This window comes from Lathamus discolor, chromosome 1, assembly GCF_037157495.1.
Source record: "Lathamus discolor isolate bLatDis1 chromosome 1, bLatDis1.hap1, whole genome shotgun sequence".
In the NCBI taxonomy this organism is placed as follows: Eukaryota; Metazoa; Chordata; class Aves; order Psittaciformes; family Psittacidae; genus Lathamus; species Lathamus discolor.
The window spans coordinates 149,721,244-149,744,878 of record NC_088884.1 but is presented as its reverse complement, the minus strand read 5'-3'; the positions used below and the strand labels follow the sequence as shown (position 1 = coordinate 149,744,878).

The 23,635-nt window shown below is 41.5% G+C and overlaps 2 protein-coding genes and 1 long non-coding RNA gene across 8 annotated transcripts in view; 1 reads left to right on the top strand and 2 right to left on the bottom strand.

Moving 5' to 3' along the window:
- The window catches only part of FBXL5 (F-box and leucine rich repeat protein 5), a 33,979-nt gene extending 25,564 nt beyond the window's left edge, over positions 1 to 8,415 (bottom strand). The window contains exon 1 of the mRNA XM_065659071.1: positions 8,248 to 8,415. Within this exon, the coding sequence (XP_065515143.1) occupies positions 8,248 to 8,373 (126 nt within the window). The 5' untranslated portion in view covers positions 8,374 to 8,415. The remainder of the gene's footprint in view (positions 1 to 8,247) is intronic.
- Positions 8,416 to 14,460: 6,045 nt separating this feature from the next.
- Positions 14,461 to 23,635, top strand: part of BST1 (bone marrow stromal cell antigen 1) — a 30,481-nt gene continuing 21,306 nt past the window's right edge. For 2 of the 5 annotated variants that reach the window (XR_010608091.1, XR_010608092.1), the window contains exons 1-5: positions 14,476 to 14,833; positions 18,664 to 18,793; positions 19,914 to 20,049; positions 20,536 to 20,618; positions 21,137 to 21,213. Coding sequence is in view for 3 of the 5 variants with exons in the window: in XM_065659032.1 (XP_065515104.1) it covers positions 14,471 to 14,526; positions 14,720 to 14,833; positions 18,664 to 18,793; positions 19,914 to 20,049; positions 20,536 to 20,618; positions 21,137 to 21,213 (596 nt within the window). In the remaining 2 variants the exon portion in view is untranslated. Of the gene's footprint in view, positions 14,834 to 18,663; positions 18,794 to 19,913; positions 20,050 to 20,535; positions 20,619 to 21,136; positions 21,214 to 23,635 lie in introns of all 5 variants that reach the window. The other 3 variants (XM_065659032.1, XM_065659036.1, XM_065659040.1) reach the window with 3 other exon arrangements.
- LOC136003425 (uncharacterized) lies at positions 16,896 to 22,530 on the bottom strand. Of its 2 annotated transcripts, XR_010608094.1 has the most exons (4): positions 22,097 to 22,530; positions 21,926 to 22,008; positions 17,696 to 17,984; positions 16,896 to 17,123 (listed from the first exon to the last, which is right to left on the bottom strand). It is a non-coding gene; the product is annotated as an uncharacterized LOC136003425 (long non-coding RNA). The 2 variants fall into 2 exon arrangements; XR_010608093.1 differs by having other exon boundaries at positions 16,896 to 17,984.

Here is a 23,635-nt window from a genome sequence, read left to right as displayed (position 1 = left end):
CATAAGCACCTGTAACTTCTGAGCAACCACTAATCTTAAAAAAACGTGAAGGCAACTTTTCTTTTTCATATATCACAAGTATAGGTCATTCCTAGATATTCTGCTTTTCATGGGTAACCACTGTGCTCATTAAAACTTATACAAGAAGCCAACTGCCACTGGAGGCACAATACAGTATTGCTAATGATCAATGCAAACTAGACTTCCACCACTAGTTAACTCAGCAGATGTTAAACTCGTTAGTAAAACAGTAAAATCTTTTTCATTAAAGAGCTGGCAGACCACTTTCATTAAAAAAACTCAAACCTAACATTTTTAGACTGTAACAGCACCAGGAAGAACTAAGAAAAAAGGCATCATGGATTACTAGTCAGCTACAACTTCTCCCTCCTACATTTTTAGGTATTATCACTTCACATATGCAATAGCACTATAATTCAAAGGACAGGAACTTGGGACTCTGCAGAGTTATTATCACAGTTTTATGAACAAGAAAACTGAGGGACAAAGACCATAAGGTGTGCTTGTGTCAACACCAAGAGCATGCAGTTTCACATTAATCTGCTGTAAATTAGGGGGTGGAGGAGGAAACAGACAGAAGCATCTGTCCTGCCCCTGCTTCCAGCTGTACATACCTACCGCTTCCCTGGAATACCCTCTCAAAATCATGGAGCTACACAACGAACCTGTTTAGTGCACTGATCCTGTAAGCAACTGTGCTTTTTCAGTGGGTTCATTTCTCACTTGGGTTAGTGCACCAGTCTGACAACCCTCAGTGACACCCAGTTACATGCAGTGTCCTATTTAGTAGTGCACAAGAATTTCAATTTATATGGTCCCCAAGAATAACCACAGTGCCGTGAAAGCCTGGCAAAAAAAAAAAAAAACCAACAAAAAAACCCACCAAAAACAACAAACAAAACAAAACAAAAAAAAAACCAACAACCAAAACCAACATCACTTTTCAGTGTCACTTGTTCCTTTGCTTACTTGTTATGGAGAGGTACATGAGGTGAACACTAAGAGAATCAGCTAAATTACTTCACACTCCAGCTGTTCGGATGTACGAAGCCTTAAATCAGAGGAGTAACACAGGTTTTCTACCCTGAGTTCTTTTCTTGTCTGTGGGTCAATCCACAATAATAGTAATTAGTAAGGCAGGAAGGACAAGATCTGGCAGAACTCAACAAGAAACCCAAAACTTTCAAATGCCCATCTGTCTATCCTCTTCTCTGTATAATCCTGTCCTCTATGTAATCTTGTCAGCTGGTTGCAACTTAACTAAAATCTTGACATAGCCTTAGAAAGCACACACAAAAACCCCAAACAAACAACACTATAAACTCAAAGATTAAGGCAAACAAAACTATTTTGTTTTTCAAAGAGCAACAGGGCAGGTAAGATCTTGTACTCTATATTTTGAAAGCTAAGGTCAAGCTGATAACTACCAAGCATAAGAGCACAATGGAGGTGGAAACAAACTGTTGTATTTTTATTAGGCTCTTTCATATCATTCTCTTGCACTATATACACAGCCAATTTGTCTAATGAGCACCTGTAGATCAGGTTTTGAATCATGAAAGGCTTTTGACAAAGAGATAAAAACACAGGACTGACTGCACCAAGATTTTTAGTGATGCAACTGTTACAGTGTTGGACCTCCCTGGGGACTGCAGCAGAAAGCACAGCTCGGGAAGCACTGGTAAAATCAGCTAAGCCTCCTCCACCATGAGGTTTCTACATGTGGAAGTCTACCAGGGATGAAGAGGGACAGGCTGCCACCAGGTCTGCAGAGATGAAGCCAAAAAAAACATTAAAGAAAAATCTAGTACAGATGTGAAATAAAAGGGCCTCAAATGGAAGCATAATGAACACCTGCAATTATGCTGTTAATTGGTTATCTGTATCACAGCATTTCTCATATGCGTTCTAGATGCCATAGAAGACTTCTTTCCTGTCTTGTATCCTCACAGAGATAGATTTCTGCTAAGACCTGGCATTTTGGCCTTCCAGCAGGACATATCTAAAGTACCAAGAGAAAAATAACAGCAGCCTCAAGGCTCCTCTCCATTTTCCCAGTGCAGTACCTCACAAACTACAAACATAGCAAAATCCTTTGCCCCCCTGTACCAGTCACTGCAATTTTCTAACACGATAAAAGGTGGGCACTTGAAAACAAATCACTCCAGCTTAATCCATCTTGGGCACTAACTCCAAAAACAAAAAGTTAAGTATCTCAAGAATTACAACTCACGCTCTGTTTAATCAGCTAAAGCATATGCTAGAATAGCTGCATAAAACCTGTACAAACTGATACACACCAACTACAGTCTCTGGCTTTTTTAGATGGCATCAGTTTCTCTCCTCCATTTTCTTTTGTGCCACAGAGTGGGAAAGAATTCTCTGCTTTGAGCAACAGCAATGTAAAGGCAAAGGCACATTATCACTGCTTTCCAGAGCAGGCTGGAGAGGACAAAGTATAGAGCAACATGTGAAGAGTGAACAGAAAACCTTTTTTTCCTACAATCTGAGGGCAAAAAAAGATGCTAAGGAATTACCTGGAAAAAAAAAAAACTTGCAACTGTATCAGGCAGATAAGAATACCCTCAGATTTTTCTTATGAGGGTAAAAAAAGAGACACAAAAGGGCAAAGCATCTGAGAGGTAAGAAAAAAAATAGGCATTTTATTAGAAAAAAAAAGCAAATAAATAAATGGTTAGACACTTTGAGGTGGCAACAAGAACTAGATGTGTCCTCAAAATAAGGATTCAAACTGCTAAGCAGGTCTGAAGAGCTTCACAGGAGCTTCACTTAAACTCCAAACATGTTTTACCACTGCTGTCCCACACTTCAGATCTCCTTTGGCACTTTACTTCAAACGCATTTGCTTTAAAAAGTAGGTATTTGAAGCACATTGTCACTTCCAGATTCACCTTCAACATATTCTTCTGCATGAAAAAAAAAATCAATTCACAGCTGTCATTTCCCAATAGGTACAGCAACAAGTTACTGAACCATTCAGCATTCAGAAGCTAAGATGGAAAGTTTACTGGCAGAGTCTCTGCTGAAAGAGGAACAAACAGCAAGTCGCTCACCTATCTCTGGATGCTAATGAGGAGGAAGGAATTGCCTTCCATGTTCTACCTGCAGTGATAGTGTAGCCCATCATTTGCAAACTTACTAACAGTAGTGTTTATCCATTCTAAACACAGGTGAAGGCAAGTGCTCAATGCTACAGAATGCTAATTGGTAATAACCAAACACTATGCATTTCTAAGTCAACACACACATATTTGAAGCAGCAGTGGAATATGAATGGCAGTGTACCGAAACACTGAGAAGGGATTTCACAGAAGTAAAACGAAAGCTTTACTAACGTTTGTTGATTAGAAACAGAAAGACTTGTCTTCATGAAACAGATTCTGTTCTCAAGGATATCAAGTGAAAAATACCTGACTTGGAAATATGAATTCAGAATGTTGATAACTTGTCTAATTTTTCAGATTTCAGTCACTCTTGCTGCCACAAAAATAGTATAATCATAACCACGCCATAGAATTCTTTGCTCAGTTCAACTTAATACAGGAGTATTTTTCAACCCTAAAATAGTTTGTCTGCAATATCATTACTCTAAGAACATCACAAATTTAACAGATGAAAACAATTCATTCTCTTCAGCAGAGGCCAAAGCTTGCAAGAAAAAGAAACAACTGAATGACAATACTGGAATTATAAAGGTTAAAGAGAAATGCAAGTTATCAAAAGAAACCTTTGAGAGGCACTTTTTAGCTATACAGAAGTTTTGAAAAGAATCCTACAAAAATTAACTTTTCATTGCAGGCAAGTAGAACACAACAGCATTTAGATTTCAAAGGAAGACACAGAAAGACAGAAAAAAAATCAGTTATATACATATGTAAAAGAAGAAAACGGATACTTTAAGTCAACTATTTGACAGGAAAGGCAGAGATGATAACAGCAAAATTAAATGTCTTTGCTCAAGTCTTCATGAGGTAATTAATTAGAAAAATATTTATGGCAATTTTTAACAAGGAGTCAGAAGTACAGGCTAGAAAAGAAAAATACTCGTTAAATATTTATACAAGTTCAATGCATTTGAGTCAGCAGAACATGACAAAATTGATCTGAATTTCCTGGAATAACTAGCCGAAGTGATTATTGAACCATGAAAAATAACAGCAGAGATCTTCTGCATAAAGGCAAGATCACAGAAGACAGAAGTCAGGCAAACAGGAGGAGGACCTTAGCTGTTTTCGATCAAACACCCAAAGGTTTCACAATAAAGCTGAGCTATTCAAGCTGTTGTTTATTTGGGCAACAGTTAGTCCTTTTCCCTCCTACAATACTGTCAACCTGGTTCTGGAGCTTGTTTGACCTCTTAGTGAGCCGGGTTTACCGAATCACCTTTCGGTTCAGTGCACCCTATGAAGTAGCTGCTCATCAAGGGGCCAGACAAGCACAGATGATATCATCAACAATTAACCCTTCCAGCAGCAGCCTGTTCATAGATCCACCCAGTCATAGTATGAAGTCTCTCCCTACTTTTGAGAAGCAGACAAAAAAAAACGTGAGAACAATCACCAGTAACTTGCACTACAGCGTTCAAAGCATAATTATTTCTCTTATTCATTTTCCTAAAGCAGACTAAATTTTCTGGGCAATCCCAGATTTGAAAATATATTCTTCAGCTTCCGTAACTCCACAAAACAGCAGGAAGTTTGAAATCCCACAGAGCAATACCAACTGCCTTGTCTCTGGGGAAGGCCCAGCCAAAACTTAATCGCAGTGCGTGTCTAGACCAGTGTCTGCTCCTTTAGCCCTGATCTTGTAGCTAATTAAGTAACTATCAGCCAGTACAGATTTGTTTAGAAGAAACTGATTTCCTTTTGATAACTGAACTACGTAAGAGGAAGATGATTTATGTTAAGAGATCATGCTTTCTCAAAGGTTTTTGATACTGTTTTGCCTTAGAGCAAACTAACACAGTCCACAGGAAATCACAAGGTGGCTCAAGCACTCACAAATGGTGCTCTCAAGCCATAGCTACCATTGTTTCCAGCCAAACCACAATGGCATATTCAACACATGATCAGTTGAAATCTGTGCTGCCTCATGACAGATGATAATTTCAGCCACAGCTGGGAAAGAGGAAAGCTGGTAATATACAAGTGCTGCATAAGACCATAATGTGACAAGAGAAACAGTCTCTACTGGACATCGACATGCTGACTTGGAGAAGTACATGCTTCTACACACAGGATAGATGACTAATGACAAATATGAAAGGAAATCTGAGAATCAGTCCTCAGAGAAGCAAGGGATTATAGAGAAGCACAAGGAGAGCATTCTGCTGTTAAAAAAAAGATTGCAGAATAACACAAATAACACATCCAAAACACATCTGCTCAACACCAGCAGTTTCCCGTTTTGCACAACAGACTTCAGGAAAACACAGACTTAATTAGACTGAGGTTCCACAGTAGCTTAAGCCAATCTATTTGCTGGCTGCCACAGTCCCACCCTCTGCTTCACACTGGCGTCAGTGCACAACTGACCAGCTCTTTCTGGCAGCACTACATCAGCAGAAAAAACACCATGCTTGGGGGAAGAGGAGGGGCAGGGTGAGGGGGTGGAAGTGGATTTTGCCAGCTTTTGTGAGCCTTCGTGAATCACTTCAAGTGCTGATGGAAGCAAGAAAGCCATGCAGTCATAACAGCAGTGGTCAGATAGCTTAAATTGTTACAGAACAGCAGCTTTGTCCTCACAAAAGCAACAAGTACACTGGGATACAACAAGCCTGACCTATGTGATGAAGCAAAATGAATCAGTTTGCTCAAGCCAGAAGACAGGTAACTAGAACTGAGGATACAACTACAATATGCCAATCGGCACAAGATCTGTCTGAAAATGAAGAGCAGTTCACTGGAGATAGGAAAACAGAATCTGCTCTATATGTAGCAAAGATGACATCAGGCATTAGGAAAAGCATTTCAACTATAAAGACTGCCTGCTGTAGCTCCCCACTACCTACAGGGGGGTACAATCTCTGAGGACTTAAAGAATCTACTTAGAGTAGGCAACAGGTTTGATAACATTGTGGGTTTTCTTACTAAACAGAATTTTAGTTATTACCCAAGTCCAGGGAACCATGTACAACACAGGCAAAAATGCCACTTACGAAAGCAGCAACCATACAATGAGATCTCTGCTAGCAACAGCTAAAAATGTAGGTAATTTTCCTAATGCACCAAACATCTTAAACCTCTGATTCACTGTTTATCTCACAAGTCCTGGAAGAACAAAATAAACGGTGTCTCTCGCTGTTCTAAAGGATTATTTAAGTACCTACATACTTAACCCATCAGTAACATTGTAGCTGTTCCCCTGAAAAGCAAAGCATGAATGTACCCCTGTCACCCTAACTAATATTTGGTGAAATTGCTAAATTCAGCCACTAAGAGGCAGCTACTGCAGGGTAACTCACAAAATTAAAGACCCCTCAAGGACAAACTAAATTTATAAAGAGAATGGCTTTAGCGATTATAATTGCTGTGCAAGCAGAACTACAGTCTTATCTAATTACATCTCAATCACACAAGAAGGAAAGGCAAACAGTTCAGAGGTTTTTCTGATGCAAAGCTAGCATTACTCTAATACAAAGGTCACAGGCCAGGCACAGTCTGCAAGTTCTGAAACAGGGTCACAGGGTGCAAGACTGGCACTTTCTGAAGTATTCATTCATTCCTGCTTGCACTTCTCCAAAAGAAAAAAGAAGCAAGCAAACCCCTGTATGAAAACTTTAAGAAAATGAAATATAATACTTATTGCAAACCACATAGCTTTAATAAAATTTGCCAGCATCTAGGAAAAAGAATCATTCCTGCCCAAGCAGTTTTACTTTTATCAAGTCACGCTAAATTTGGTCAGAACTTCATGGGAGGCTTACAAGTGACAGAAATACCTCCCTAGGAACAAAACCTAAATGACTACTGTATCTGGAGGTTCAAACAAAACCTGTCTAGCTGCTGTCAGCAACATGCTAGTACTGCTGCTGGGGGTCAGGAGGCAGAGAGTCCCAGCTGTTTGTCTTCCTTCACGTAAAATCCACTCTGTTAAGGTATCACAAGTTTTCATGCCACCAGAGATTAAAAATAAACTGCAAACGCACTCAGATAGAAGGCACAGTGAAATTACACAACTTCTCACCTTGTCCTCTCCCAGACCCTCTGCCCAGCCTGTTTAGTTAGCTAACCCAGCAAAAAACAACTCGCATTTTCTCTGCCCTATCAGCAAATTGAACAGGCTTATATGAAGGGAGCTGATGAGCCCCAGAGCAGTACAAGGTGGCATGGGGAAAACAGGGGAAGGAAGCATGAACTCCCCATCCTGCTGGCAGCAGTAGATACTATCTCTCATGTAACTTCACCCTCCTTTTACATGTCTGCTAGCCAATCTGGTTGTTCAAACAGCCATTTATGCCCAGAGATGGGAGGCACTACTACTTTCCGTACTAGTACTGGCTCTGAAGTGTTTTCCTGAAGCCCTTCCATTCCACTCAAAGCTGCTGCCGCAAAGTTTGCCTTTCAGATGATACATCAGCTTTCACTACTAAATACCCTGATGCAAGAATAAAAAATAACTTTTGTCCACGAGCAAAGTTATATATAATTAAAACGAAAAACCCTGCCTAAGGTATCTTTAAGCTACTCGCCAATTAATCGCTGCGCATATAAACGCGAGCACAGCGGTTTGCAGACCGCTCGCGAGTACTACGCACAGCGCCGGTGCCTGGCACTGGTTAACTAACGAGAGCGGGCGGGCATGCCGCCTGCCCCCACGCCGCCCCCCTCCTCACAGCGGCGGCTGCTGCGCCGCGGCCGGCCCCGAGGCTGCAAGTCCGGGGGGTGATGCCGGCTCCCCTGCCCCGGGGCCCGCCGAGAAGGCGTGGTCCCCGCCGAGCAGAACGGGACACCCCGCCGGGGCCGGCGCGCAGCCGCTGCGGTACGGGAAGCGCCGGGAGCGCGGGTGTGAAGGGGCCGAGCGGGACGCGTTGGAGAAGGCGGCACCAGCAGCCCCGCTGCCCGCGGCGGGAAGGGCCGGGGCACGGGGAGCCCCGCCGCAGCGCTGACGAGAAGTTGCCGGCGGGGCCGGGCGGTGACAGCTGCGCACTACCGAACCCGCCCTCCCTCCCCAGGGCCGCGGGGCAGAGGCCGCCCCCATCGCTACCTTGTCGCAGTAGAGCCCCACGAGCTGCTTCATCCGCCAGTGCGGAGCCGAGAACACATCCACCTCCTCCGGGAAGGGAGCCATGTTCTCCCCATAGAGCCGCGGCGCTAACGGCGGCGCTAACATCCGCACCGCGCATGCGCCACCGACAGCGGCCCGCCACACTGCGCATGCGGGCTGCCCCGCCCCTTCCCGCCGAGTGCAGGCTGTGGCGGGCGGGAGGCGGTCTCTCGGCTGGTGTGGGTCGGGGCAGCGCTGCTGGGCTGCGTCTGTGCGCGGGGAGCAGCGCCCAGCCCGGCTGGTGCGGGGCGCGGCTGGCCGGAGCCGCGGGTGCTGCTCCCGGCCCCTGCCTCTTCGTACCGGGTCTTGAGGCCCACGGGGTGATCGGCACCTCAGGGGCACGGGAGGCTTTCTGCCTTGGGAAGGAGTTAAAAATTGTATTGGGCGTCACAGGAAGTCAAGACAACTCGTTTCGTTTAGGCAAGCTCGGAGAGGAGAGTGCGTGAGGGGTAAAGAGGAACATAGGAAGTGGTGTTTGTGGGGAAATACCTAAAGGGGGCCTAAAAGAAAAATGGAGAGGGGCTTCTTATAAGGGCCTGTAGTGACAGGACGGGGGCTAATGCCTTTAAGATGAAATACGGAAGAAGTTCTTCACTGTGAGAGTGGTGAAGTACTGGAGCAGGTTGCGCAGAAAAGTTGTGGGTCGTTGAATCGGGTCGTTGAATCACCGAGGTTGGAGAAGATCTTTAAGACCATCAAGTCCAACCATTACTGCAGCTCTGTCAAGGCCACCACTAAACCACATCACTCAGGGCCTCATCGTTACCTTTTTTGAACACTTCCAGGGACTGATTCCACCACTTCTTTGGGCAGCCTGTTCCAGTACCTGGTCATCCTCTCGGTGAAGGAATTTTTCCTAACATCCAACTTGGTGCAACTTAATGCCCCATCCCTGACAGTGTTAAGGGCTAGACTGGGTGGGGTTTTGAGCAACCTGGTCTGGTGGAAGGTGTCCCTGCCCATGGAACTGAATGATCATTAAGGTCCTTTCCAACTCAAATAATTTTGCAGTCATATGTGGCCCAAACTGGGCTGCAGCAGGAGGTCTGCACCCAACTTCTTGCTGCATTGGTGCCAAATAAGTAGAGTTTAATGTGTTTAACATCTTAAGACAACCAGGAACACCAACCTTTGATACTCGTCTGCCCATGCAACAATTCTAAAACAGCAGGAACACTTAGCAGAATTGAGATTATACCCAGTTTGGAAAAAAGTATAGCTGTCAGCCAACAAGGCAATGTGTAGTAAAACTGCTGACCAGTATGGCAATGTATAGTATGTATGTGTCCCCAAAACATACTGTCAAACATATAATAAATGCAGCAGACTTTCTGTCTGAAAGCTATTACTGTACAAAATCTACATTGCAGATATTAAATACACTAAAAACTCACCAATTTATAGATGTAAGCAATTAACTGTAAACAGATTGAAGTATTTTGAGCAAGGGCACACATATGTTGTTATTCCAGTATTCCTCAATGAACTAATGCCTGGGTATAAAATGTGAAATTGTTGCTGGTAAAAGTAGTAGATAATGAATTGAGAAAGAGAGACCGGGCAGTGAGGGTTCTCGTGATCACACTGTGCACAATAATCTTTTTAGCTCTTTATCTAAGGAAATGAGGCTTAAGCAATTACGGTATTGGGTGTTTCCTTTTCCATTCATCCTTTCCACCTCAAAGGATTTTGAACATGCTGGCCTACTTAAATCATATTTGCAAATATGTATGAATCTTGGAAGGTTACTTTTGTACAACTTTTGGGGGAAAAAAAAGCAGTTACACGTGTGAGAGACTGATCTGAAATCAGATTCCACTGTCCATTGTCTCAAAGATTGGTCTGAGAAGCTGAGGTGGAAATCCACCTATCTTTTGCCTCAGAGATGGGTGGGAGATAAGACTCCAATATCCATTGCCTGGGAGAAGGGTGTGAGGATCTGAACTGGTACTCCACCATCCATTGCCTGAGGGATTAGTGGGAAAGAGCTGAGATAAGACTCTTCCTTCTGTTAACTCTACCATTGGTGTGAGGAGTTGCTACCCATTATCCCAAGAATTGCTGCAGACACCTGTGTGTGTGCAGACACGTGCATTTGAAGAGCTGGCTGCAAGACCGGGGAAACTGATCCACCAGGAACAAGTAATACGTGACATGAAGAACAGAGGTACTCCCCCCAGCTCATTATAAAAGAGTGAAAAGGTAATCAGAGAGAAGCACATTCCCAGGGAGCCATTGCCATGAGGATGACTCTGGAAGGACACCTCTGTGAGGACACTCCACCCTTGACTACTACAGACCCTGAGGGACACGCTCCATGAGACATGGCCATGAGGGCAACTCCAAGAGACACTTCACAGGGTACCTTCAAGGGGACTCCAGAAGAGCACCTCCGCGAGGACACCCACCTCCCACGGACTCTTGGGGGACCCTCTGTTCCGACTATAAACCCTGAAGAACTCGCACCACCAATGACGACAACAGTGGATCCTCGGAACACTGCTGGATCCATGGTGGTGACTATTTCTCTCTCTATTTCTGCACCCCAAATCCTTGCTTCATTTTCTACCTTTTTTCCAATCTGCCCTATCGCTATCCCCTTTATTACAATAATTTCCCTTTTTTTTTATAATAACTGTCTTTTTGTAATAAACCAACTAATCGATTATGGTGCTTGACCTCGTTTGCATCTTCATTTCACTCTTGTGATCACGAACTGAAACAGGATCCAGCACTGGGGTTTCCCCCAGTTGGACCCTGACAACATGAGAGAAGAAAAAGGCAAAGCAGAGGTCTTGCGCAGCTGGCCAGGTGGTTGTATCTACTGCTTGGCTAATAAGCACAGCTCTGGCTTTGGGCTTGTGCATGTCTTGCACAGAGAGTGTACCATAGCATACCAGGGAGCGGCTGGGGCCTTGGGTTACTGTTGTAAGTAGAATTACGCACAAAAGACACAAGCCCACCAGAAATAATGTTTGTTAAGGTTCGTTGCTTACAGAGGAGCTTGTCAGTATGCGCAGTTCCAAGGTCTTATTTCCAGGCCAAAAGCATGAAGTCATGCAGAATTAGGGTTATTCTGCCAGCAATTCATGCCTGAATAGTAATAGAGGATTAACGTTCCCTCCTGTTGCACCTTCCTCTGCTGGAAGTTACCACTCCCGTCTGGCAGAAATAACAAGAGAGAACGTGTCCGTTCCTGTGCTGAAGGTAAACATATGCTGAATTTCATGATCGTTTAAGTTAATTTTCAGTTTGTAAACTAGAATATTTCCAGAGCAGATATGCTGCTAATTTTGCTGACTCTCCTTCATGGGCAATAGCTTCTTCTAGGAGAGAGAGGCAGAGAGTGAGAGACAGCAATCTGCATCCAGCATGAACTGCCAGAGCTTGGGAGGCAAGATGGGACAGCCAGTCTGTGGCAGTGAAGTACAGTACTGTAAGGCAAATTGGCTGATAGTGGGATTAAAATACTGACATTTTCATGGACAGGTTTAAAGGAAGGCTTGGTCCTTTTCTACAAGACTTTACACAGAAGATTTCTGAGGGTAGATCATTAACGTAACAAAGATATCATGTGATCCAATGACTGGAAGCTAAAGGTAGACAAGTTCAAGCCAGATCGAAGGTTTGACGCTCAAGGCTATCAAACCATTGCACAATTTCCCTGGAGGTGTGTTAGTTTAGCCATCATGTGAAGAATTTAAAACTAAGAACATATATTAAAAATGGCTGGGCTGAGTCAAATCAGAGGCTCTTCTGGACTGATGCTCTGTTTCTAGAAGTGGCCACTGAGGAAAGGGAGCTCAATAGGATGAGATGGGGATTCCAGCAGTTGTTGGACTCATTTCCATTCACTCTGGGATGTTAGGTCATCTCTTTTTTGGAGAGCACCACTGAGCAGCACCCACGTCTTCCCAAAGTTGAAGAGTCCTAACCTGGTGTGTCCTTAGAGAAAGGCTAATACAAAACTTAATATCCATCTTTATGTCTTTTCAATTTATACCATATAATTTAAGCAGAAGTTTTAGTCTTGATGCAAAACTCTGTGACAATTTCTGCCCCAATCTAAATAGAAGGTCCCATCAGTGATGCCTCTGGTTTCTGTTAGCCCAGAAGTAACTGAACAAAATTTGGTTGCAGCAAAGTTGATAATAAAAACATTGACTTCCATTGATTATTGTCCTCTCTAATCCTGAATCCAAAGCAGTAACTTGAAACCGTTCGATTAGCAAGCTGCTGCCCTGTCAGCATGGCCATGTTTCAGAGAGGTTGGGAAGAGAAATGGGGAGAAAAAGCATCAGAGAAGTAACCGAAGTACAGCATTTACCATGTCTCCACCATATCAAGCACAACGCTGCACATCCTTTTCTGGGTAAATCTGTCTTTCCTGAACACTCTGCTGCAGGCAATAGACCTACTGGTTATCTTTCATAGAATCATAGAATCATAGATTAGTTAGGGTTAGAAAGGACCTTAAGATCGTCTAGTTCCAACCCCCCTGCCATGGGCAGGGACACCTCACACTAAACCATCTCACCCAAGGCTCTGCCCAACCTGGCCTTGAACACTGCCAGGGATGGAGCGTTCATAACTTCCTTGGGCAACCCATTCCAGTGCCTCACCACCCTTACAGTAAACAGCTTCTTCCTTATATCCAATCTAAACTTCCCCTGTTTAAGTTTTAACCTGTTACCCCTTGTCCTATCACTACAGTCCCTAATGAAGAGTCCCTCCCCAGCAGCCTTATAGGCCCCCTTCAGATACTGGAAGGCTGCTATGAGGTCTCCACGCAGCCTTCTCTTCTCCAGGCTGAACAGCCCCAACTTTCTCAGCCTGTCTTCATACAGGACTTGCTCCAGTCCCCTGATCATCCTCGTGGCTCTCCTCCAGACTTGTTCCAAGAGTTCCATGTCCTTTTTATGTTGAGGACACCAGAACTGCACACAATACTCCAGGTGAGGTCTCACAAGAGCAGAGTAGAGGGGCAGGATCACCTCCTTCGACCTGCTGGTCACGCTTCTTTTGATGCAGCCCAGGATACGGTTGGCTCTCTGGGATGTGAGTGCAAACCAAAGCCTGCTCATGATCAGTTTCTCATCAACCAACACCCCCAAGTCATTCTCTGCAGGGCTGCTCTGAATCTCTTCTTTGCCCAACCTGTATCTGTGCCTGGGATTGCTCTTACCCAGGTGATATCTTTATAACACATTTATGGGAGAAATCTGTCATCAGCAATTTACTCAGTGATGAGCAAGATTTTGCCTTTGGCAGAATCCATCAGCTGAGTACCAATGTTTCAATGTAAGCATGACACTATATAAATTAAGTACATAAATAATAAAGATGTAGATATTCACAGAGGCATGGAGGCCATTTAATAGAAAGAGCAAAGGAACCAGCATGTTCCTCAGAAATGTGAGTCCATGGACAAATTAAGGTTGAAAAAATACTCTTCTTTTTTTTTTTTTTCCTCAAGGGGAAAAAAGTGGTGTGGCTGTATTTGCACAGAATATTTACACAGAAGATTAGATTAACTTATGCCATTTGATTATTTAGCAAGGTACTTAGGAAAAAGAAGCTGGAGAGAGGATAACAGTAACCCTAGAAGTTTAAGAGATTTCTTCAGTGCGCACAAAGTATGGCAGCCCTTTTGGTTCTCATCATGGTTGAGAACCTGCCTGCAGGGTGGTTTGGTTCATGAAGACTTTAACACTCATCACACCAAAATGTTGCTATCAGTATCCAGGGGAAAGGTGGAAAATGAGCTGACAAATGTTACCCCTGCTGTGCGACAGAAGATCACCTGAGAATTTGAGAAATATACAATCTGCATATTTCTTATTTGTTCTTGATACATATTTCAGCATTTTTTCAACCATTAGAGAAATATATGCAGTAAAAGTATAAGTAAAAAGTATAGCCCCTCTAAAATGAAAATAAACTGTTTTAAAACATGTTGCTTTCACGCACTTGTGATGTTTGAGGAAGGTGTAGCATGGCAATGAATTTTGAGCAAACTCATAGTAAGTACTGAAGTGGTAAGAGATTTTTCGTCATTTGCTGAAATAAACTGTAATTCTTCTCAGTTATCAGCAGGTGGCAATATCATGACCTTAAAAGTCTCGTTTTTTTTGAGTGGGGAACAGTTAGATTTGAGGAAGTGATGTATCCCTGTGCTGTAATCATTCCAGGAAATAGTTATATTGCAGTCCCAGCAAGGTTCAGATTTCCGTCTAAGTTCGTCTTCTGTGTAAAGAACTATAGCCAGTTTTGGCCTGCAGGTTTCCATGTAAATTGTATCATTTAACCTTTTTTTTTCGTTTTGTTTTTTAAGAACTTGTTTTTCTCAGGAATTTATGATGAAGAACCTTTTTTTGTCTCTCTTACTTGTCTCTGTTCTGTTTATGAACAGCTTCTCAGAAGTGCAGGGAGGGAAATGGAAAGGTGAAGGTACAACAAAAAACCTGGAAAGTATTGTCATTGGAAGATGCTATGACTATATTAGGATTGTGAATCCTGCTGTGGGGTAAGTTTTGCTTGTTTCTGTATTATTTTTTATGTTCTGGTTGTTAATCAGAAGCCCCCTGCTTCACTTCTAGCCATGAAAGTGATCCTGTTGAAGCCCACATGAGTGTAGCTGTCTGGAAACAAAACATGAACGTTGACAGATGTCATATTAATGAAAGTAGTGTAATTAAAGCAAGATTTTTAGTCCTTCAATATTTTATTTCACATTTCCCCCTAGTGCCACAGTGTTCTGTAAAGAGAACACACAGAAATGGTGGGGACTGTATTTCTTTATGTCAAATCTGACAGTGCTCCTAGGAAGACCAGCTTTACTTTACATGCCTTGTATTGTCAGTCAGGTCATGTAAGAAGGAAAGCACCACATTTTATAGCTATCCTCTGGTACTGAAAGAGATTATTTAGCTCATCCACCTCAAAAATCAAGTAGTAACCAACTGTTGAAGTATGATTACCCATGAGCTTTCATTGTCTGTGTTAATTACACAGAACTGTTTAGTGGGAGGTGTCCCTGCCCATGGCAGGGGGGTTGGAAATAGATGATCTTAAGGTCCTTTCCAACCTTAACTATTCTATGATTCTAACTGGAGATAAGTGACACACTTTGCTAAAATGACCACTTTTTCTGTCTTTCCTTAACATTGTTTGGGCTTTGGTAAAAGGGAAGATACTAATAAGGACAGACTCCTGGAGTTCAGTTCTTTTTTCTGTAGCTTAATTTTTTCCTGCTAGTTTGAAGAGGCATTTGCAGAGGTGGCCTGGGTGGGTCTGCAGCACTCAAGCATGGTCTTAAACAGGATTATATTATGTTACATAATATTAGCAAATATCACCTCCTTCCGCCAACCTCCCATTTTCAGTTCCTGCTGCAAAAGAGGAAGATACAGGACTGAAAACAGGTTAATGGCTTTTTACAAAGGCAAACCGACATTTCTTCCTAATAACACTCTTATCAGAAGCATTTTGGTTCAGCTCCCCATGAAAGAATAAATCATCCTAATGCAAATAAAATGGTACTAAAATTTCAGTTGAAGAATTTCAGTCTGGCTATTTTATAAACACATTACTGTGGAAAATGCCAGTAAACTTTAACTATAGTGTTCCACATACCTACAATATAATATATGATATCAACTATGAAAACCTAAGTCAGTTAATAGTTGTGTAAGTATATGAAGTCTGGTCTGCAGCAGGCTTTAGATAGGCAGAGTTCTTGTTGGAGTTAACAGATGTCACTTCATTTATATATGAAGCAGGGCATGACTAATAATACAAATACATTAGAAAAGCAACATAGGAATTCTTATTCTGGAAATGTTAACTTTATCATTAACTGATTTTGGCTTTTAGAAATGTAAATAGAGTGTTCTTAAAAAGTATTTCTACATGTCTTATGTTTATGACTGTTTTGTGGTCTAATTAATTCCTGTGACATTTTCACAATATAACTTTAAAATTGAGAAGTCTGAACACATTCATCAAAGTGTTCTTTCTCAGAACAGCCTGAAGCCAGGCTGGACATTAGCAGTGCTTTCCTGAAATAAGGCCCAAATACCATTATAAAAAGAAGAGCTGCACAATTAATTTCATATGATGTGTTCTTTTCTCTTTCCCTTAGGTCTATAAGCAAATAGTGTAATCTAAACAGAATGGAAATTTCTTATTGCACAAGTGCAAAACAGATACTCTAATTATTTGTAACCCTTTTTATTCATTGTTTGTTTCTTAATTGCCCCCAGGCTAGCTTTTATAGAGGAATAGCCACCTGGTTAGGTTTTGCTTCTGAATTTATGGGCAAATAGAATAATCTTTTAAAACTGCTTTGCTAGCAGAAGAGAAGCTAGCATGGCATGCTTTTACACTGCAGCATAATTAAACCATGAAGGTGTCTATAGAAGCATAAGAAAAAATTTTCCTTATCTTAAAACAACATGAAAAATGGCAATTAAGAGAAGCATTTTACAAAATGCAGAATGTCATGTAGAAGTGATGAATTTGAATGAAAATCTGATTTCTTATAGGAGCGTGCTATGTAACACAAGTGTTCCTTAAGTGCATTTCCCCATATTTCTTTATTTGCAGTATATAATGGAAGTTCTGAAAACATTTTTTTTTTTTACTATCTAGTAGGAAATAAATCTAATATGACTTATTAATGTTTATTAAGATTGGAAGGTATTGTCTGAACTACAGTCCTTCCCCACCCTGTAGTTTCAAAAAGTGGTTTTGCCAGCTAAGAAATTTTGTGTAATGGAGCAGAATAATCCTTTTGGTGTACAAGCTGTTCAAACCTGGATGAGAAGACATGAAAGAAAAAAAATGCAATATGTGAATTAACCAGAAAATTACTGATGGATTGAACTGTCAGGAAAGGTGTTAACAGTTCAGTTGATCATAATTGACAAGTACTGGCAGGAATAAGGAGTGCTTACAGTAGACAGCTCTTTAGCAGAATGAGACATACACAGTTATCAGAAGCTAAAGTTTAACACCTTGAAATCAGAAATAGGGTGCAAATCCTTTTATCAAGTAAAGCTATTCAAACATTGGAACTACTGAACAAGGGTCATATTGCATCACTGAAGATCAGATCAAGATCCCATATTTGCTTATGATATTTTGGAATTTTTTATATGGCTGTTGGAAGCATGTCTAGGGATAACCGTAAGAGAGTCTGTGATCTGTTTCCTGCTTGGGAGCTGCTTAGCTCGTCACAAGGGGTCCTTTAAAGTATCTGTGACATTCAGCATCACAAAGCAGCTCCTTAAAGGATGTCATGAGGTGTAGCGCCAGCAGAAACCCTGCTGTCTATGGATGACATTAAATGACCAAAACACTTAATGGTAATGTTTGGTTTACTTACCAGGACTACTGTTGTTCAGGCTAGAGCTTTGCAATTACAGCTGTTCACATTAGGATGCTGTACGTTCTTAATATACATTATTCTGTTCTGCAGAGTATTCCAAGCATAGGCATTGTCACAGCATATGTGGGGAAGGTACTATGGGAAAGTGGTGAAAGTAGCAATTCTCTTTTTAATTACTCCAGGCAGGCTCAGAGCTGTGACAGATGAGATCCAGCAAATCCAGAGAGATAACACTTCCTAGATGGCCTGGCTTGTCCTTCCGCAGATTATTGTCCGCAGGGCAGAGCTGGCAGAAGGGAAATGTCGAAGTGCACAGCCTAGCATCTTATTTCAGGCCTCCCTTCGCAATGCTGAATCCTAACAATATTCTTGTAGCTGCTGCACAGTGACAGTACATGTCCCACATGGTCACTGTACTCCTCCCAGCAAGGTAAAATTGCATAATCCGAGAGCTTATATACACAGAAAATATCTCTCTGTCAAAACCATTATTCTACTATCAAAACTTTCCAGTAACAACTCTTGCATTTGAATCTGACATTTTAAGACTAATTTTATGTTCCAGTAGGTTTGCACATTTAGCTATGTTTTAATTTAAATGGCATTTTCAATCTGGAAAATTTCAAAGAAAGCTGTTTTCTTTAGTATTTCTACAATGCTGGATAATAAGGTCATTGTGCAGAGTGTACCTTCTCAGATTTTTGTTGAATTACTATGTGTATCTAATTCAACACTGTCAATCCTAATATTTTCATTGCTATTTCTTCCTAATCTGCTGCTGTTAGGAGTCAGAATAAGACAAAATGTATATGTTCTTCCTGGATTGCAAGTTTTCTACCACTCTGACTTCAGTTTTCTATCTTAAACTTGTAGTGGTTTTAATTTGGGAATTTGAAGAATTTGGGAACAAATAACTTCCTTGCTCTGCTTTGAGAAAACTCTGCTATTTGTTTCAATGATTACAGGGAGAAAAACTGTTCAGAGATATGGGAAGCATTTAAAAATGCATTTATTAACAAGGATCCTTGCAACATTCTGCCTAAGGACTATGAATTATTTATCAACCTGTCATTGCACACAATTCCACCTAACAAGGTAATGATTATTAATGTTATGTTAACAGTCCTGTGACATCGAGCAAATTTTCCATGACACAGTTCAAAATTGACCAAGAGTCATTATGTGACTGACTCATGGTTCATTATTTTCGGCCTGTCTGTAGTTTACAAATGAGACTCTGGCTTGATGGCAGTTTTCAATGCGTTTGGCTGCATTTATTTTATGCAGTAAGTTTTCAGCAACTTCTCTATTTTTTTACAAAGATACCCCATTTTTCCTGCTGTACTGTGTGCTGTGTCATAGTTCCTGAGCCTCCACTTCTACTTTTCCTCAAGTTAGGTGCTCTGCCTGCACCTGCTGTGCCTGCTGTTGCCTTTTGCTTCCACTCATCACAGCCAAGTCTCAGAGCAATGACATGTTAAACATTGACATGTTAAACAAACATAAGCAGAAAAAGACAGGACTCCATTATGTGCTAGAAAACAGTAAGGGTTTGATGTGCTGGCAGTTGCAGAGAACTGTGAAAGTGCAAAAACCACAGCTCTTCACACCATCAGAATGTGTGCTTTGGCCTTCTCTAAAAGGTGGTGCTTTAAGCGGTTTCATTTAGCACAGTTACTCTTTATCTCTAAATGAGACAAGCGAAACCAACAAATACTGCTGTCAACATAGCTTAATTCATGAAAGAGTTCTGCAAACACAGAAATAACAGCTAGGTGCATGATTTTGTTCACACCATAAGCCAACATAGCAGTGTGAGAGAATCCTAGTAAAATATATCTGCCTTATAAATGTCTTCCCTTTTTTCTCCCTTTTCCTAAATCTGTCTGCTGGGGAAGGCAAAGCTAGGCCTAACTATATTTAATATAAGTCTGTATCCGTTCCTATCATGGTATAAATACTCCTGAAGCCTCTAGTGATCAGAATTTACATCACTGTAAAAAAACCCCAAACTAAGCCAAAAAACCCCCAAACAACTTTGCTCCATTAAAGATATAGGTAACATTTCAAGTTATTAGCTTGATTTTGAACAAATACCAAAACATGTTTAAAACTGTTTTGAGCACCCCATAATCTCAGTTTGTCCATGCCCAAGTGATGTTTCATTTGTTCGTTTCTTCTCTTCTTCTTTCCCCCCCCCCTTTTTTTTATGTAGTCTCTCTTCTGGGAAAATAATCATCTGCTCATCAACAGCTTTGCTGGCAGGGGCCGGCGCTACATGTCTCTGGCTGATACTCTGTTTGGCTTCTTTGGAGATTTTCTAAACTGGTGTGGGCAGGCAAACAGCATTGGTAAGACAATGTGTACTATATTAAACATCTGTGTTTAAAACCACAATGGAGAACAACTGCTGTGTTCTGGAGGACCTAGTTTTGTTCTTACTCCATGAAAAATCAGCGAGCTTCACTATCTCATTCTCTTCTGTTTTGTGTGAATACGTAACACTGTGGTCAGGGGAGCACACAATGAAATCTAAACCGTGCAGCACAGGAGATAAACCCCCTTCTTAATCCCCTGAATGCAGAGCTCTCTGCATCCCAGATACAGAGTTATAGCTGTTTTAGCCAAATTATTGAATCCCCAGAGTGTCACTGTTTACGTGAAGTGCACAGGATGGAAAATGATAGACAAAAATACAACTGTCAGCTTTCAGTGTTGTGTCAGACCATCTTGTATGTTCAGTAAGTAATGCACAAATATATTTAATTGCTTTCTAATATAACCTTTTACAGTCCTAGTCGCCTCTCTAATAGCATAAATCACATGCTGTCCTACAGAACTGGACTATGAATCCTGCCCTACCACAGAGGAATGTGAAAACAACGCAGTGGAATCTTTCTGGAGGATGGCCTCAATCACTGTAAATGATTCATTAGTGCTGACTTCATACATTACTGAGTGTGTCCTGGGTGTTTCAGGGAAATGTCACCGGATCAGACCAGGTTTAAGTTTGTAACTGTGTTAGATAAGTTCCTCTGATACAAATACACTGATTTACACTGGGTGCAGTGTTCTAGCAAGAGGAACCTAACTTTCACCTTAGCTAGATAATGTGTTAAAATTCTGTTAGCTTTGTTAGTATATATTAAGCATAATTCACAGATCAAACTCAACAGAGTGCCAAAAAGCTTTCTTCCTATGCTGAAGAAACTATTTATAGGTGTGAGAAAATAGTTCTAGATGTATTGATTTAATGTTCTGGCTATTTAGTTCTTATCCTCTCTACTGCAGTGACCTGCTAGGGTGCTAGTTTAGTATTATTTTCACAATTCTGATATGTCTTCTTGATAAAACCGTTTGGTTGTTGATTCTTGCAATACAATACCAAGTCATGTAACAAATCTGTAAATTCTAAAAAAAACTTGTTATCTATTGCAGTATGCACAGCACAGTTCTGGGGTGATACATGTCTTGTTGAATGGTTCTGCAGTTGGAGGAGCTTATCCAGAACCAGGGTAAGAAAACTGACTTATTTATGTGTAAATGGTCTGATGCCTGCAAAAAAAAAAGGGTCAATCAGTTGTTTGGGTTTTCTCCTGCATGGGAAGGTGGCTAAAAGAACCTGTTGCATCAAAGTCTGCTGGGTTGTAGGGACAACTGTTAATTGTCCCCAGATGTAGGAATTAATATGAAATGGATGGAAACAATCCTTTGGACTCCTGCATTTTACAAACTGCTGTGGCAAGCGGGATAAATGTTCTTTGAAAGCGTCCTTTAAGGAAGCCCACATATTGTGGCAAAATGTGCATGTTTTCAAAAAGATGAGCTTTACAAAATTTCTATTCAGGGACATCTCCAAGGAGAGAACATCATTACAAGGAGTGTAGCCTCTGTCAGGCCTAGGAACAAACTTGGTAAGTTCTATAGGGAAAACACTTTTACCTGCTATTTCTTCAAGACCAAAAGAGGAGGTAGAAGAAAGATTTGGCTTAAGAAAGAAAAAAAGCTTATTGAGAAGAATAATAGCAAGGATTAGCTTCCTATTCTCCTTATTCCCTCATATATTAAGGACAGGTGTTTTTTTCTGATTTACAAATGTAGCACTATGCACAAGTTCATCTAAGCTTATATATAAAACTTACTATAAAAGTACACCCTTGAGAACTTTTACTGAATTTGTAGCTATAATGACTTTCCAGCTTTGATGAAAAATACATCTTTCCTTACCTTGAGTCCTGTCCAAGGCAGACCAAAAAAATGTGTTTTAAAGACCCATAGAACAGATCCTCCTCCTGTGTGTTCACTGTGGACTAGAAGTAATCATTGAAAAGTTAATTTTATCTCCATATAGGAGAGAAGCAAGAGCCATCTGTTCCAAAACACCTACTACCTACTTACCTCCATCCCCCAAAGGTCCGTCTCTGTACACAGCTTTCAACTAATCAAGAAGACATATGATCCTCTTGGGTTGGGCAGGTTGTCAGCTGGGATCAAGTCTTCTGCAGATGATAATAGCTGGCAGCAGAGCAGAGCCAAGAATCCAGTATAGATGCCTTATTTCAGAAACAGATTCATATTTTTCTGTTAATTTACAGATTCCTTATTTCACAATACACATGAATTAATTCCACCAGTTCCCTGGGTTGCACATTTGGAGGTATTATAACCAGTGAAATCTCCACCACTGGAACACAGCCTGCCAAGAAAAAAAAAAGCCAGTTACTCCGTCTGTTTTCTTTGCTGTGTATCTTCTGGTGTATTTATGACTAAACTTCTTTAAGAGATCTTGTTTGAAAGAGGCTTGGAGTTGAATAATTAGTATCAGAAGGTAATCTGAAAGATCTGCCTGTCTTCCTAAATGTCTCTCTGATGTATTTTAAAGCATTTCAAAGCCACTCCCAGAGTTTATCCTGAATTACATTTTGTGCACTTAAATCATCACTAAGTCACCTCTTACCAATTCAGTTCAGATTTATTTCTCACATCACTACAAAATAACTTTGCTCATGTAGTTGGCAGACTTCTTTAATTATATTAGCCAGTTCAAAAAATAGGTGTTCTGAAGTCAGTGGTACATTGTTCCTCCACAGTTTCTGACTCTAGTTAAGGATTCATTTGTACTTCGGAGGAAGCTGCATTTTTGCTGGCAATAACATACGTGTGAATGAGCAAGTGGGTTAAAAATAATTGAAATCTTTGGTTATATTTTCACTATGTGTTTAAGAGAGGCTTGGACACCCTCAAAAGACGGGCAAATCTGCTGTTGTTGCTACTGGTCTCTAGTTAATTATACTTGTCCAGAGTGGGTAACTGCTGCTATCTGCCTCCTCACGTTCCACTTCATAGAATCATAGAATAGTTAGGGTAGGAAAGGACCTCAAGATCATCTAGTTCCAACCCCCCTGCCATGGGCAGGGACACCTCACACTAAACCGTCTCACCCAAGGCTCTGCCCAACCTGGACTTGAGCACCACCAAGGATGGAGCACTCACAACCTCCCTGGGCAACCCATTCCAGTGCCTCACCACCCTAACAGGAAAGAATTTCCTCCTTATATCCAATCTAAACTTCCCCTGTGTAAGTTTTAACCCGTTACCCCTTGTCCTATCACTACAGTCCCTAATGAAGAGCCCTCCCCAGCATCCTTATAGGCCCCCTTCGGATACTGGAAGGCTACTATGAGGTCTCCATGCAGCCTTCTCTTCTCCAGGCTGAACAGCCCCAACTTTCTCAGCCTGTCTTCATACAGGACTTGCTCCAGTCCCCTGATCATCCTCGTGGCCCTCCTCCAGACTTGTTCCAACAGTTCCATGTCCTTTTTATGTTGAGGACACCAGAACTGCACACAATACTCCAGGTGAGGTCTCACAAGAGCAGAGTAGAGGGGCAGGATCACCTCCTTCGACCTGCTGGTCACGCTCCTTTTGATGCAGCCC